Raw genomic sequence first — 16,245 nt, forward strand, 5'->3', positions numbered from 1 at the left:
GGCTTTAAAAAATATTTACAAAAGGACTTCCTTCCTGACTGTATACTTCACTTGCTATTTTTTCACTACTGTTGTACTTCCATGAGAATCAATGTATAATAGAAAATTTTTGCTGGCAACTGAGCTGACTGCTTGTATTTTTCTCATGTGTAATATGAATACGAGTCCATTTTCTGAGAAAGGCATCCATACTTCAACAAATACTGTTGCCTGTCTTATCTTAATTAAATCAACAACCCATAGTTCCCAATCTTTGTTCCCCCCCCAGCTTCTGTTAGTGAATTTAAATAGTAATGTTGGTTCATTCTTTTCATACAATTTAAATTGTGTTCGTAGCATGTATAGGCCTTCAGAATTATTGTATAATCTAATCTTTTGATTTTCCCTCTAGCTACTTCATTTGGAATTGCTTTACCATCTTCAATTGTTGCAGAAGAAAATTCTTTTATGGTTTGTATGCTGCTAAATGTTTCTGATCTGAATAATTTAATCTGTATTTGAATATAACATGAGATATTTTACTTCTTTTTTAGAGTAGGCATATGTGGCTTTACATCACTGTTGCTTGAAACATTTTATTAATTTACTGGTAAAAAAAACTCTTTAAATTATAATCCTTTTAAGAAGTTATGATAACAAAGGCTCTGGAATATTTCCTGTTTGAAATACAGGCATACAGAGAAGTTTTCATCAGAATTTTGTGAAATACAAAGTTTGAGTTTCCATCAGGTTTTCTGTTATTTTGTTGCTGAATAGTTTGCTATAAATTCAGTAGGAAGCTAAAATAATTTAACAACATAAGCATGAATAATAATTAAAAAAATCTGATGTGTACACCACGACTTCCTTGTACGAAATATTAAATTATATGCATTTTTTCTTGCATTTCATTTAAACTTATTGGATTGAATTAAATCTACTTCGCCGACAGCCCATAAACCACAATAGAATAAATGCATTCTTTAAAATTAACTCTAGTATTTGTTTACCATAGCGACACTCTGGCACTAGATTCACTTAACAGTATTATATTTTGTTCATATTATAAACTCATAGTGCACAAAATTTATATCGTTTAAAGAATAGAATTATCTAATCGTTGCCACAGGTTCTATTCAGATACTATAGTAAAGCTAGAATGATGCATAAAAGAAATTAAGCAAACAAAACAAAAAAGAAACAGTTTTTCACAGACGATTGAGTATTTCTCATTCAATTAATTCAGTTTTCACTTTGCAAGAAGGCAAAAATACATAAAAACTCAAAATATCTATATTAAAAATTACGAAGTAAATCTTAAATACTTATTTCCTCGAAAAAATTCCAGAAAGAATTAAGCATGATTTAATTGGCAATAATAAACGAAGGTGTTATCTTTGTTGTTGCAAAGCTAAGTTTTTATAGATTGGCAACAAATCCACTAGTCTGCTGTTTCAAATGTAAACAATCAATGGCCACAATAAAAAAAAGGCTTAGCGGCACTTAAACAACTTTAAAATTGTTGGTAATTCTAAAAATATTGCATACAGATTTACTAAAGGCATAAAAACCTTTATCGGAAGATAAAAACAATATAATTCAATCATTTTTAAAAGAAAAAATGTACAATTTACAAACATATAAGAGTAAAGAAACTGAAATCACTGAGCCGGGTAACAGAGTGGATATATGTATAAATATATTTATATACGTTTGGTGCGGCCGATTGCAACCAAAATACGAGGTGCACATCTACATATTATAGCAGTCCTATATACAAAATTTCAATGTTCTGAGGCTACTCGTTTTTGAGTTATGCGAGATACGTACGTTCGTACAGACGCCACGAAAAATTCTGTTCAGAATTAATTTTAAAGCAGTTTTATAATTTTTTTGAAGGAAATGAGTTTTTTTTATTCTGTCGTTACGTACAGATATCATGCAAAAACATGATTAGATTGTATTCGATAGCAGTCAAAATGGATATTTTCGTTGAAATATGCTGCCTGAAACTTTTTGCGATTACAGTACTTCCTTTTTACTTTGTATAAAGAAGTAAAAAGTTCTTTTGTGTGTTAAATGTTGCACCTAATTTTTCTTTTAAATTGTGCAATAGAAATTTGCTCATTTGAAATCAAAATTCTGCTTTGAAAGAAGTTGCCTGTACTAATATAGTGTATTTTTATAATTATATGTAAAAGAAATCTAGATTTCTTCTGTTATATTTTTTGATAAATGGTCATTAGTTAAATTAATAGGTAGTTGTTTTAAGAAACACCATATGAATGATATTTAAGAGTTTCTGTTCATTATTATTTTGAGCAAATTTTAATACCTGTCTTCTGTGGTGACCTTGGCAAGAGTAAATGGTGTAGTGCAATTCAGGCTAAGAAAGTGCAAGCATGCGTGGAAACGCAATTGAGTACAGTGAACAATAATTGATTCAGTATGTACAAAATATAAATTATTCAAAATATGAATATATATATATATATATATATATAAATTGTTTCACAAGAATATAATAAATTAAATTTAAATAATTCTTTTGTGCCATTGCTGCAAGTAATGAAATTTGAATTTAACAAAGATTCTCTATTACATGGAGGTAATAATAGCATAATTCAACTAATTTATTTTAATATATGCATTAATTATCATATTTAATGCAATTATATCAACAATTTATTTAAAGTAACTTATAAAAAAGCCAGAAAATCTTATTTATTATTAAAAATTCTATTTCTTATATTTAATACAATTTTGTTTTATATTTAATACAATTAGTAGGGAGCTTAAATAAATTAACAACATAACAAAAGCGGGAATAATAATTAAAAAAAAGTTCTTTTGTGTGTTAAATGTTTCATCTAATTTTTCTTATTGTCAAAAGCAACATATGTTTGAAAAATTCATGTTTTGGAGACTCTGAGGTAGCTACACTTTAACAGTTGCTGCTAATAATGCCTCCAACATAAACTATGGCTTTTTGCCCTATTGCTGGAAGATTGAAGACATTAAGTATAATGACTATGTTACAATGCAAAACCATTATATTGATATAGTGTAATTAGAAATAAATAGTTTGATCGTTAACAGTTTGTTTCTCGCACAAACACAGTGTTAGGAATCCAGGTAAAGTATTTCCTTCACTAGATGGTGCTAAGGGCTTCATGAATGAGAGAATTTTAACTTTTGATTGTTGGCATGTCTGCTTAGAGTTTAGTTAGTTACATTTCTAAGTATGTAGGAAATGTCGAATTAGGTTATTTGGCCTCTCTTTTTATTTTTACATTGATAAGATAAAATGAATTAGACAGCATGCTGTAGTATTCAAGAATAGCTACTAAATATATATTTTCATTGAATGCTTTTATGTAATGTATGTCGTATTGTAAAAGGGTTGACAAAATAAAAGTATGTGTCATCTAAAGTTGGTATTGCACCTACTAGCTACCCTCAAAAACACGATGAAAGAAACATTTCCCAGAAATTTTATTTTTGGGATATCTGATTAGTTGATTAAAATGAAAACCAGTTCTTTAGAGAAATTGCATGAGAAAATTGTACGGTGCTTCAAATTAAACAATTTCAGTTCTGTTTCCAAAATTCTCATGTAGTGAGAAGGGACAGGGCTTCATGAAGCTAAAAACCCTCCAGTGGTAGGTGATGGAAAAGCTTGTTTCTTGAAAATGCTTCTTCTAGCCTCACACACTGTAGATATAACTCCATAATGCAAAATTTTTTTACTGCTTAGACATAACTGCTATGAGGGATTTATCATCTCTGTCAATGACAAAAAGGTAATTAAGTTTTCTTACTTTTTATATAAAAGATAATTATCATTGTAGCTGTCTTGGTCAATGAATTCTGATACTATTTATCAACAGTATTTGACCATTAATTACATGCAGATCAGTAACTGTTTTTTGCACATGTGGAGATAAGTAATTGCAGAAACATGCAAAATCAGCATTATCTCCCAGTCCACTACAGAAGACAAGTATTTGTATTTCTTTTATATTGTCTTATTACTTTTTTTTGGCTTGAATTAAAAAGTGTTACTTCCTCTTGTGCTTATATTCACAATTATTTTGTTTCTTTTTTTATTATTTTTCTGTACTAATTTTTTACATGTTTAAAAAGTTTCATCTTTATATTTTAAGGTCCTTGGACTATATGCTCTTGTTTTCATGGTGGCTCTACCAGTTGGAGTGGTGAGTTTTGCAGAAATAAGCATTAAAAATTTGTTGATGGATGGTGTATAAAAATGTAAACAAAAAGTGATTACAAAATCAAACTTTACTGCACTTTCGTTATATTTAATTTGAATAATTTGATTAATAAGCTTTTGATAGTTTTACAAATTTAGTTTCCAATTTATGATAAAAGTTTTTATTTTTTTAAAAGAAATCTAAATTACTGTTTTCTTTTAGTTAGTAAATATTTATGCTTGGTACTTTCGTGGCTTTCTTTTTATATCTCAAAAGAATAATTATTATTTATACATGATATATGAACATTTATGCAATATTAAGTCTTATTTTTAAATATGCCTAAACTGAGGCATTATTCTTATTGAATTAATATAAAATATTGGGTATAATTTTTCTTTTAGGAATAAGTTATTCATTATGAAACAAATATCTAAATAAATTATCATTACTATAATAGGAAATATGGGTGCATATGAAAGCACTGTATAGAAATTAATTCAATACTATGAATATTTCTGTGCAGATTTAACGAATGTTTGGTAATTGTAGCCATTTTGTGTTCAACATTTTAGTAAAGCAAAATTTCCAATAAAATTAAATGTCTGTTATCTATTATAATATAACCAAAAACAGACAGTTACAAAAAAATATGTGTCTTAATAAATTAGAAGCCCTGGCTATAAGTTATTCGGTTTTCAAATGCTGAGATTATTCAAAATATTTATTTAAAAATTTTTATTGCATAAATGTTAAAATGTTAAGAGTAATTTTTCTTCTGAATTCAGTATTTTAAAAATTAGCCCCCCAAAAAAATTGAAAATGAAAATTAATCATGTGATTACTATTTGCCTGCATGTAATTAAAGTTTTTTTGTCTTAGTGAAATTGTGAGTGCTATTATTTAATTAACTAACAGATTAAAAATTAACTATGCATTAAAACATCAATTAACTATTTTGATTCTTTAAAAAAGAGGACTGTGATGATTTTGCTAAAAATTCCTAAAAATCTTACCTCCCTGTCCATCATATAGAATTATTTTAAGTTAACTGACAAGAGATGCTAAATCACAATCATGAATGTGCGCTCTTCCAGTTTCAAAATTAAAGCTTTATTCATTAACCCCTTCGAGCCGGGTAGCGAAAACGCACACTTATCATGGAGGCCGGCAGTCTCTTCCGCGAGTATCTCTCCAGGGCCGGGACTTTTTTGCTACTAAGCCTAAATCCATGAAATTTCCGAAGTATCAACGCATTCTTTAATAATGCTCTATAGAGTATTTAAACGGCTTATGCTTTATAAATATTTTTATATATATACTTTAATTACCTTATTTCTTGTTTAAATGCATATTTTACACATTTTATTTTAATTACTCACCATTTTATGACTTTTAACATTATACATCTGAAAACTAAATATATTACTTAAAATTCTCTTTCCGTATGAAAAATTTGAAAACAGGGATCTACACACAGTCCTACGTTACATTCCTTGCACTCGTAATAACTCATTTGCCGTTTTGGAGGGTTTTTCCGGGAATGTGAACAAACGAAGCATCGTCGTCTCATTTTCTTATTAGTCTCTTCTGAACAAAGTTTTGGAAAATGTCTTTCAGTTCATCTTTCAGAATCAATATCAGAATTTCAGAATCAATATCTGAAATATTTTGCATCATTTCTGCTATTTCATGCTCTGTTAAACATTTTTGATGCTCCGACATTGCAACGGTAAAAACAGAAAGAATTCACGTCTAACAAGATTTATTTATTTTCTAAAAACTGAACTGTAAACCAAAATCCTCAACGCTTTAGCGCATATGAAACTTCTATTTACAATAAACAACTACCACGTGCGAATAAAGTGCGATTTAAAGAGACGTCATAAATCACGCCATTCGGAAACATTTAGTTCCGCGTTTGTTTATATAATCAAAAACACATGTATGTGAGTCATGCTTCTCTCATTTCGAGTAGAAGGTCTAATGTACATGTATCTGAAACCATATGGACATACAGTGCCATCTTGTGGCAGAAATTATAGTTTCTAAAACATTCCAGGGTACTGGCACAAATACGTGACATTCGGTAGTAAACGGGAAAATGCTCTGACACGCCTGCGTGTCGACCGGTAGGTGAGTGTGTTCGTTGTTGGCACATAGACGTGACAGTCGGCGCGAAGGGGTTAACGGTTAAATTATTGGACATATCGAAGAACAAAATATATCAGATTTATTGAATATATTTTGATCAGCATATAAAAATTATCAATCTCTCCAGAAGAATGTTACAGTTCAAAACATAATGTGTGTTATATGAACTAAAAATTGTATATATTGAAAATATTTATTTATTAAGTATTGGACATTTATGCTTACATATGAATTTGATCATTAATAATTAATTATTTTGATTACAGGGCATATGGTGGCACCAGTCTCTCAAATTTGGTGGTGATGAAGTGCTGTTAGACACTAGCCAGATGTATTTTTATTACTTATATAAAACACCTTTCATGATTATTAAAAGTCAGTACTTTAATGAATTATAAAATTAAAAGTAAAATCAATAAAAATTGCATGTTATATCATTGTTGTATATATATATTTTTTTTAGGAATCATTATGATACTGGGTGCCTCTATGGAATTTAATAGAGCTTATAATAGTGAAATAATAGAAAGGCCCAGTGATAATGTTGAAATTCCACAGTTAATAAAAGAGCTTTCAAATGTTGGAGAGAAGAATAGAGAAAAACCTCTGTGTTTTGGTTACAGCATCAAAGCTCGTGTACTTCTTCATGCGCACTTGTCACGATTAAAGTTATCACCTGCACTCGAAGAAGGTTTGTGCCAAATATATCTTAAAAAATTATTAGATTAAATATTATTTCTAAATGATTTTTAGGAAGATTAAATTAATACCGTTTTTCTTGTTTCAGATAAATTATATATTGTCAAAAAATGTCCCTATCTTTTACAAGAATTTGTCCAATGTGCATCACAGTTAACCATGCTTGCCTTAAATGGACGGGTCACTAGAATGCCAACCCTTGATACCATTGAAAATACCATGAAGCTGTGTGCATGTATAGTCCAGGCACTGTGGGATAACAAAAGTCCCTTTTTACAACTACCACATGTTACAGAAGATATGCTACGTCATTTCATGACAAGAAAAGTATGAACTTCTTTGTAAGGTTTATTTAACATTTATATATATATATATTTTTTTTTTTGTTTTTTTGTTTCAGGGATAGCATTAAAGCTTTTAAATTTTCTCTTTTCTTTGAATCCAGACTGCCATGTATTGAAGTAAGTATGCAAGACCTTTTTGACAGATTTAAAAATGTGTTAACATGATTAGTCTGTAATAATATAGCAGTTTTCGCAATTAGGATACACATTTTTATGTTCTGGCGCGCAATGAACTGGAAGTTGATTTGTCAGCACTATCCTCATCTTCAGGGCAGATGTTTTTATTTTATTCGTCTTATAATTCCTTACTAAATGTAGTATTTCATCTCAATGTACTCCGTCTTTGATATGATTTAAATCAAATTCCTCGTCATTATAAATATCACGAATACACATCAAATAGTTTTCTGGTTGCAATTTTCTAATTTCGACTGTGTAATGTATGCTTTACGCATGCACGCATTGAAAGAAATGTTTAATAAAATAAACAAATAAATGTTAAACTTTTTTTTTTGTAAATTTTGATACTTTTTAGATCATAATTGCCCTTTATTTCATAAATTACGATTTCATATTTTTTATTTTATAATTTCTGTATACCATCTTACCAGATTTAAATTGATGGTCTATAATCCAGAAAAACCCCTAATCCGGAATCGCCGAAGTCCTGACGAGTCCGGATTAAAGACTTTATACTGTAGTGCTTTTCTTGGCAAACTTTTCTTTTTAAAAAACTTGTCAATCTGCTTCACAAAGCCATTGAAAAATAATTCTTTAAAAATATCTGAACTCATTTCAAGCACTTTTTTGCATTTTTTGGGTACATTCTTGAAAGCTCTTGGATTTTATTATTTTTTTTTATTATAGTAAGTTTCAATTTAATATTTACTGTTGTACTACCATAAGCAAGTATTGTTACTCATTCTGTACTTTGCTTATAGCCAGGTGCTGCAACTTCAGACGTCGCTGCAAGTATTTTTTAGCAAGTAGCATTTTATAATTTAGTCTCATCTTATCACAGTTAAGTATTTGTTTACAATTTGAGCTTTCCTTGTCCAGCAGTGTATGAAACTTTCATCTCTGAAGTTTTCGATCGACTCATTTGCTGAAGGTTTTTGTTTTCGTACAGTTAGTTGTTCCATGCTTTTTCTTCCACCTATCGAGCAACTTAACACTAGTTATAAAGTTTATACTAGCTTATCCTCATTAAATTCCTTTTGGAATTTTATTATCCGGTAAGAATGGTCCTAGGTATTGAGACGCCTTTATCTCTGCTTAGTAAACCAAAGAAACAAAGCTTCTTTAACTTTTTTATACTCTCAAATTTTCATTGTTTTTCTGTGTTTATAGCCTCAGTTCACTCACAACAGCAATTTTCTATCTCATTTCAGTTCCTTTTCCAGTATCCTGCAGTTGTTTTTCTTACATTATAATCTTCTGCAACTTTTAAAACATTTCACTTTTGTTGAGTTGCTTCAAAGCTCTCATTTTTTTCTCCCATAGAAGCAGACACTTTTTTTTTTTCCCTTTGAGGCAAATCACAGTGCACTACAGAACAGAATATGCAAATAAAAGGTAAAAAGTGTACTGTAAGCTGAATACTGTCATAGGGAACATAGTGCTTTTTGGAGCTTTTTGTACTTGATGTGATTCAGAATATGGAGAAAGAAGTACTGTGTGGAATAATTTAAGAACTGCAAGGGACAACCTTGATTTATTTCCCAAGCAAAATTAAAATTTGATAAGCAAAGCAGATGCAGAAATTTCCACTCTTCCCATAATCTCACAAGAAATACCACAGTCAAATGCAGTTTTTTGATGTACAAGGATATCTTGAGCTTGAATTGCAGTGATTTTTGCTCCAAAGCATTTAAAATTTTGAACATTAATTAGAATAACAGATTTATTAAAATATTTCATGTTTACATCTTAACCCTTTGATGCGCGCAATATTATTTTTATAATTTTTTAAACTAAAAACTCTAGAAATTGAATATTATGATCCTAGAGACAAATAATATATGAATTAAAAAAATCTACTCTTGCCCATTTTTTTGTGGGTGGTGGTCGCACTGGAAACCACCGCGCGTTTAGGACTTTGAAACTTACCTAGGTAGTAGGGGGAAAAAACTTACCTTTCTCCGTGCGCATTTCCAATAAATGGCAAAATTTATGAATTAAAAAAAAATGCATGTAGGAATTGCATAATATATATATTTTTCACATTATTTTACAAAATAAATCATCAGAAAAAATTAAAAAATAAACATTTATGTAATTTTTCTATAGTAATGAAAGTATAAGTACCTACATAATAAGGAAGTTTGGTTACATGGATTAAAAAATAAGGATAAAAATCATCAGTAAAATAAGGATAAAAAAAAAAAAAAAAGATTTTTTTTTTTTTTTTTTTTTTTTTTTTTTTTTTTTTTTTTTAAATTTTAAAGGACAAATATTTTTCTGTGATACTGTTCAAAGCATATTTTGTCTCTTTAGTACATGCATAGAGCCACATTGTACGTTTCGCACACATATCTTCTTCTATGAGGTTTCTTCCTTGTGCTACAAAATGATTGGATCTAAATTTCACTGGTATATATCCAGCGTTATTTAGTTTCTTTTCATCTGGCATGTGAAATTTGTCGTTTTTTTATGTTAATGGGGGGGGGCTTGGTCTTTTTGGCTTTGGTACTGATCATTCCTTTCCCATTTATACTTATTTTATTCGTATTTCGTCCCAAAATATTCAGAAAATATTTTTAATTTAAACAAAACTATGCGATTTCTAGTTTTAATTATAGCAAAGTATATCTACGTTAAATTTAAACCACAGAAAATAATTTATAAAATCACAATACTAGCTTGGGGAGCAAGTGTGTTGATGTCAGAGAAAAGTCTCTGGAAAAGAAAGATCTTTTTACTGGGCAGGTGCATGTATTGTTTAGTAATAAAATAACTCTGGTTTCAAAATCCCTTATCTATATCCGGGTAAAAATAAACATTCCTATTTGAGAAGCAAGCAAACGCCATTGTGAAGAGCAGTGGTTTCAAGGCACGACCACTGAACCTCAAGAGGATTGTGAGCATTGTAACACAATGCTCTAGTGGTGCAGTGGTCGCGCCCTGAAACTACAAAGCAAATGCCATACATATAGAGGTTTTTTTTTATACATGCAGTTTAATTATTGCTATTTTTTTGTTGTTTATGATAGAAATCATGATGTGCAATGAATAACTTTTGAAATTTAAAGTTGTTTATATTAATAAAAGGGAGTTATTTTGTCTCATTGAAAACGAATTTTAAAAGGCATCCGATTTGAAGTACTAAGACCTAAAACATGTATGATTCTGCAGTAATTTTGTGTTATTTAGAGGTAAAAACTCAGTAATCAATTGATTTGCACTCAAAAATTTCGGAAGGAAGAGAAGAAAAAAATAAAAAATTGCTGGTTTCAAGGCGCGACCACCACACATCAAAGGGTTAAAGATGTTTTTTATTGTAGTGTGAATGTAAACTATCTGTGTTGGAACTAAATAATGAATTTATCAGCACCTAACCTTGTCTTGTATTTTCTCTTAAGTTTTTATTGTAATAAATATGGAAGTTGGAAATATGTTAAACTGGTATCTTTGTAATATTATTAATGTAAATACAGTTACTGATCTTTTTTTTTTTTTTTTTTTTTTACCTTAGCGCAATATCCGCAGTTTAAGAAATTTAGCATGTATGAAATCAGATGAGAGAAGAGCAATGCTGAGAAGCCTTAGTGATGATGAATATCGTGATGTCATGAATGTTCTTGCCAAATTTCCTGTTGTTGAGGTTGATGTTAAGTCTGAAGGTATTTTTTTTTTTTTTTTGTTTTGTTTTTGTTTCTTAAAATAAGTTTATGTACTTATTGTGCATGTTTCCATATTAAACATTGTAAGATACATAACATATGTAAAGTGTGTAGGGTTCCTATTGATCTGTTAACTGAATTTAAGTCATGCAGACCCTGTTAGACAAGTTAGCAAATTATTGGTACATCTTAAAAACTCAGAAATGCCGGTGAAGGTTTTAAATAACTTTTTAAAAAAAAAATTTAGTCTGAACTTTGAACATAAAAGGCATGACTTGTGATACAGACAAACCAACACTTCAGTGCTGAAAATTAAGCAAAAACAGTCTAACAGTCAATGAAATTCAGATGTGAGTAACTTAGTCTAAGACAATTCAGTAACATTTTCATATATTTAATGGAAGGTAAAATGACCTTTTTCTTTTGAGAATGATATGATGTAATCTACATTTCCTGGTAAATAAAAGATTATTAACTTTTATTTTGAAAAACACAAACAATGAATTAAAAATATAATGATAATACATGCTGTTCTTGGAGCTCTTCAAAATGAGAAATGAATAAGATTAGGACTGCGAGCCATTTGTAATGATTTGCTACATACATTACCAATTCATTGATATTATTGGTGCTGTTTAAATAACAGTGGCCATAGTAATAAGGAAATACCAAAAATTTATGAGAAAATTTAAAAAAAAGTTAAAATTTCTTCTTTGTAAAAGAATTTGGAGTTGCATCTAGAATTGCTGAATCGAGAGTTAGGGGTAGTATTTTTGGCTACATATTGTCAAGTAATGGCTAATATAACAAGTTCTGAAATTTTTTGTTGTATAAAAAAATGAAGGCCATTCAGTGGTAAAAGGTTTGCTGATAGAAAGTTGCCTAAGAATAAATATGCTGATTTGTCTGAGGATGTAAACAAATTTCATGCATCAGATTATTGGTGATTTTACTGTATTAAGTAAATCTACCTTAATTTTTATCATATTGTATCTGTGAAACCATTATTAGTCCAAGTTATTTTCAGAGATGTTTCTGTAATCTTCGACATGTTATATTAGAAATTTAACTTGAAAGTTTAAAAAAAAATCATCATTTAGTTAGTTTTTGGTAGAATTTGAGTAAAAACTAATCTGCAAATGTAATTGTTTCACCCTGATGTATTATTATAAGTAGGCATTGTGGTTGGAGTACCATGATCGGAACTAAATTTTGTCTTCCTATTCCCTTCATTGCATTGTCCTTGTATTAGAGCTTTGTCCATTAGACTTTTTCTTGATGAACATTTCCATTTTTCTCTTGATATGTGTTATCCTGGGTAACTACTCATATTTCAGCCATGATTTTTTCTAATCATTTACTTATTTGATTCTACAGTATTTTCTGTTTAAATACCTATGTTTTGAACACCTTTTTATGTGTGTGTTGTCCTTATCTTAAACAGCACATTTGTGCTTATAAATTTTAAGATTTGCTATGTGATACAAATGAGTGAGAATATTTTGGCAGTCAGGTAAAGAAACAGTTCTACTAAAATCAGGTTTTGGCTGTATTTTCTTGGGGGCAGAAATTTGTAACATACCATACACTGTACCTTCCACCTTTGGAAATGCAGATGCGTCTGGAAATCCGTGATGCATAATAATGATAAAATGTGCTGTCTTGGGTGCTGTGGGTCTCAGAGTTACTTTGCAGTTTGCATGCTGTTAACAGGCTTGCAGATAGCCACCAGTGATTTAAACTACTAATTAATAGACTAGCAGGCATATGTTATTTTCATTCAGAATAAAATGCATATATGGGGACTTTGAGAGAATTTTATGTTCATCATAGTAGTAAATGTGATTTAATCTGCTAGAAAGTTGTTCCCAAACATATACATAAAAGAAGCAAAGGGGAGAAAAAGTATATTCCATTAGTAATCGAGTAGATAAAGCTGTAGAACACTATTAATTTATTCCAAATTCATTAAAAAAAAAAAAAAAAAAAAAAGACACTGCATGAGGTTTTCATGGTTTCCCAGTATGTAATTATGATTCTCAGTAGGAAAATTATTGATAAAGATATTCCTCCCATAAGCTGAGAGCCTTAGTGTGCTTTGTAAAAATTAACCAACTGACAAAAACAGTAACTTTTAAGCCCCTCCCTAATATCAAGTAATTGGCTGTAGAGAGGCTGATCAAAACATGAGGTACAATCCACTGTAGCTCGGCAGTGATTAACACTAAAGAAATGAAATTTTGTTGTTTGAAGCATTGGTCATTTGAAAATATCGCTCAGTATATGATGCACTTGATTTAGTGCCCTGCAGCTATCTTTGTTTCCATGCTGCAAATGCACTTCCATTCCATCGATTGCTTTTGCTGGATGGATCAAATGAAAAAGCCAAATTCCACTTCAGGAAAACACACTTAACAATTCCAAAAGAAATTTTAAAGAAGACTATCACAAATAGTTACTTGATTTCATCTCCCTTGTTAAGATGTGTGCAAGCTAGTGAAAACAAATTTTTATGCATCCCATTCATTGGGAAAAAGTTAACACAGGTCCTTACTGTAAATCAATGTTACTGAGTTATCTCTGGATTTGTAGAGCAATTTGATCATTGCATTGTTAATGTAGCAGGTTCTCACATTGATCATCAGTGGTAGCTTTCTTGCTACAACAAAAAATAATAATTAGGTGTAGGGTAATGAAGAACAACTACCTGTAAAATTTCCCACTACTAATGCTTCTACCTGTAAAATTTTATTTATCAACTTCTTACCATTACCAAGTTGCAGTGTACATTTACGTTTTGTGTGAAACTAAACGTTACTAACGTGTGAAAATTAAAAAATCTTTGAATAAAATTGTTTTAGTTACTTTAGTTTTAATCATAATTTAAATTAATAATTAACAGAAAGAAGATGAAAGAGTAAATTAAATTGGCTTGTATGATAATTTTTTGTATGAATTTCAATTGAATTGTAAAATGTAATATTTTTGTAGTATATAATATTTCAAAACCTTAGTATGTCTTGCCTTGAACCATTTTAATTGTTATTAAGCTAGAATTCATTCTTATATTAAAGTGCTGTCTTTTATTCTGCATGGGTTGTTTAAATGTTATTTTTTCCTCCTTGTTTCAGTTCTTGATGATGAAGACTCTGGCACAATAACTGCATGTGCAATCGTAACAGTCACAGCAACTCTCTACAGGAAGGATATGTCTACGTTGTTTGATCGGGAACAAGTCCGTGAAGAAGTTCTGGATGAGAAAGATACACAACTAGATGAAGAGGTAAGGTGAGGTAAGTGCCTATTTGGCAACGAAACAGTTAAGTTTTTGTGCTGCTTAATGCATTCCACAATCAGTCAGTTATGTACAATGGTCACCTTACATCATAATCATGAATACTCATTTTACAGTGTTGCATGCTGCAGAGCCTTTATAAATATAAATCTGAAGTTGTCCACAAACAGATAAATTACTTGAAATGTTGTTAAAATCTAATTTGGAATTGCTTAATATAGTTCAGAGAGATTCGAAAAGGAAAAGTAGAGATCACAAAATTGTAAAATCCAATGTAAAGCTCTAAAAAGAAATCCACTATTGAATAAAAATATTTGTTCCTTAAAGAAGCTACTAGCATAACTGTAAAGAGGCTAACATTCCTGTTCATTATTATTATTTTTTTTTTTTCGTGTGTGTAAGCTTATATTATTTTGTATTATCTGAGTATTATTTTGAATAAACTACCATATCCACCGAAAGTCTTTTACTGGGAAGGAGAAAATTTGTGCAGTTTATTTTTCATCATGCCGTGATGGCCTTCATATATTAAAAGTCTTTCATATTATACAGGAAATCTGCTATTTTCATGTTGGTATTTTGGTAAGCAAACATAAATGAGAGGATCAATTTTTATAATTTGAATAATTGATGCATGTAAAATGATTTATTATTGCTTTAATTTATTGAATATTGTCATTAAAAATGCTTTTCATATTGATGAGAAATGTTTATTTAAATTTTTGAAGGAAATCTTTGATTTCTACTCTTGACTCTCTTCTTAATTCAAAGAATTATTTCATAAACAGCTTAAAACTATTCTTTATTCAAAACTTGTGAATTCATGCATTAATCTTCATTCATCTTCGTTTGATGCACATAAATATCACCCTGCTGTCACTATGCATCAGTCTTCGTTTGATGCACAGTGGCAGCAGGGTGATATTTATCTCTGATAATAAAAGGTTTGCTTGATTGTATTTTGTTCTTCAGCTACCATATTTTTGAAAACTTTTTACATATTCTATAATTTTCTATTTTGTTTGTTAAAAACTGAGGCATGGATACTTTATATATCTATTTTGCTTATCTTAAAGGAAATCCTAGCTATTTTTAGATCTGCATGAATTTCATTGGCATTTTTGATAACTCATCGTTTTCAGGACTAAATTAAATGTACCCCAATTTCCTTTCATAGTAATAAATGTAACTGGGTGAAATTAGCATAATTTGTTATGAATGTTTAAGAAAACATTTTAATCTCTGAAGTTATCCCTATGAAATATATAGATAATATCCTAATGGGATAATTTCTGGGATTTTTGTGCTGTGTTTGTGTTACTGTGAAAGACCGAAATTGGAGAATGTCGACATTCACCAAATACATAATTCGCTGAAAGATCAAATATTGCATTACATTCTTGTACATTCAAACCCTCACCGGTGTATGTCGACAATCACAGATATATGCTCTGGTGTAGGTCGAAAAGAGACTAGTAGACAAAGAAGCGACTGGCTGTTTCCCGCCAAATCCTTTGTTCTGGTGGTAGTCAGTCTTGTGCAAGGTTTGCTGGTGCAACATTTTCTTAATTTTTTTTTTTTCCGATACTGTAATTTATATTGAATGGATACTGCAATGACTTGTGATCCTTTTCTTGAAAAGTTAAATGCATTAATTGTGGGTAAACGAGAAGCAAACCATTTTTATTTTTCTCAAGAAAAGTTCTTTAAAATACTTT

General features: G+C 29.9%; 1 protein-coding gene across 2 annotated transcripts in view; it reads left to right on the forward strand.

Moving 5' to 3' along the window:
- Positions 1-16,245, forward strand: part of Sec63 (translocation protein Sec63) — a 55,085-nt gene that overhangs the window by 12,462 nt on the left and 26,378 nt on the right. For both annotated transcript variants that reach the window (XM_085811290.1, XM_035364458.2), the window contains exons 6-12: positions 392-450; positions 4,146-4,196; positions 6,614-6,722; positions 6,811-7,038; positions 7,135-7,373; positions 11,085-11,232; positions 14,364-14,515. In XM_085811290.1, the coding sequence (XP_085667416.1) occupies positions 392-450; positions 4,146-4,196; positions 6,614-6,722; positions 6,811-7,038; positions 7,135-7,373; positions 11,085-11,232; positions 14,364-14,515 (986 nt within the window). The remainder of the gene's footprint in view (positions 1-391; positions 451-4,145; positions 4,197-6,613; positions 6,723-6,810; positions 7,039-7,134; positions 7,374-11,084; positions 11,233-14,363; positions 14,516-16,245) is intronic.

This window comes from Stegodyphus dumicola, chromosome 2 (assembly GCF_044657685.1).
Source record: "Stegodyphus dumicola isolate Sdum_Otavi_A_Nest chromosome 2, ASM4465768v1".
In the NCBI taxonomy this organism is placed as follows: Eukaryota; Metazoa; Arthropoda; class Arachnida; order Araneae; family Eresidae; genus Stegodyphus; species Stegodyphus dumicola.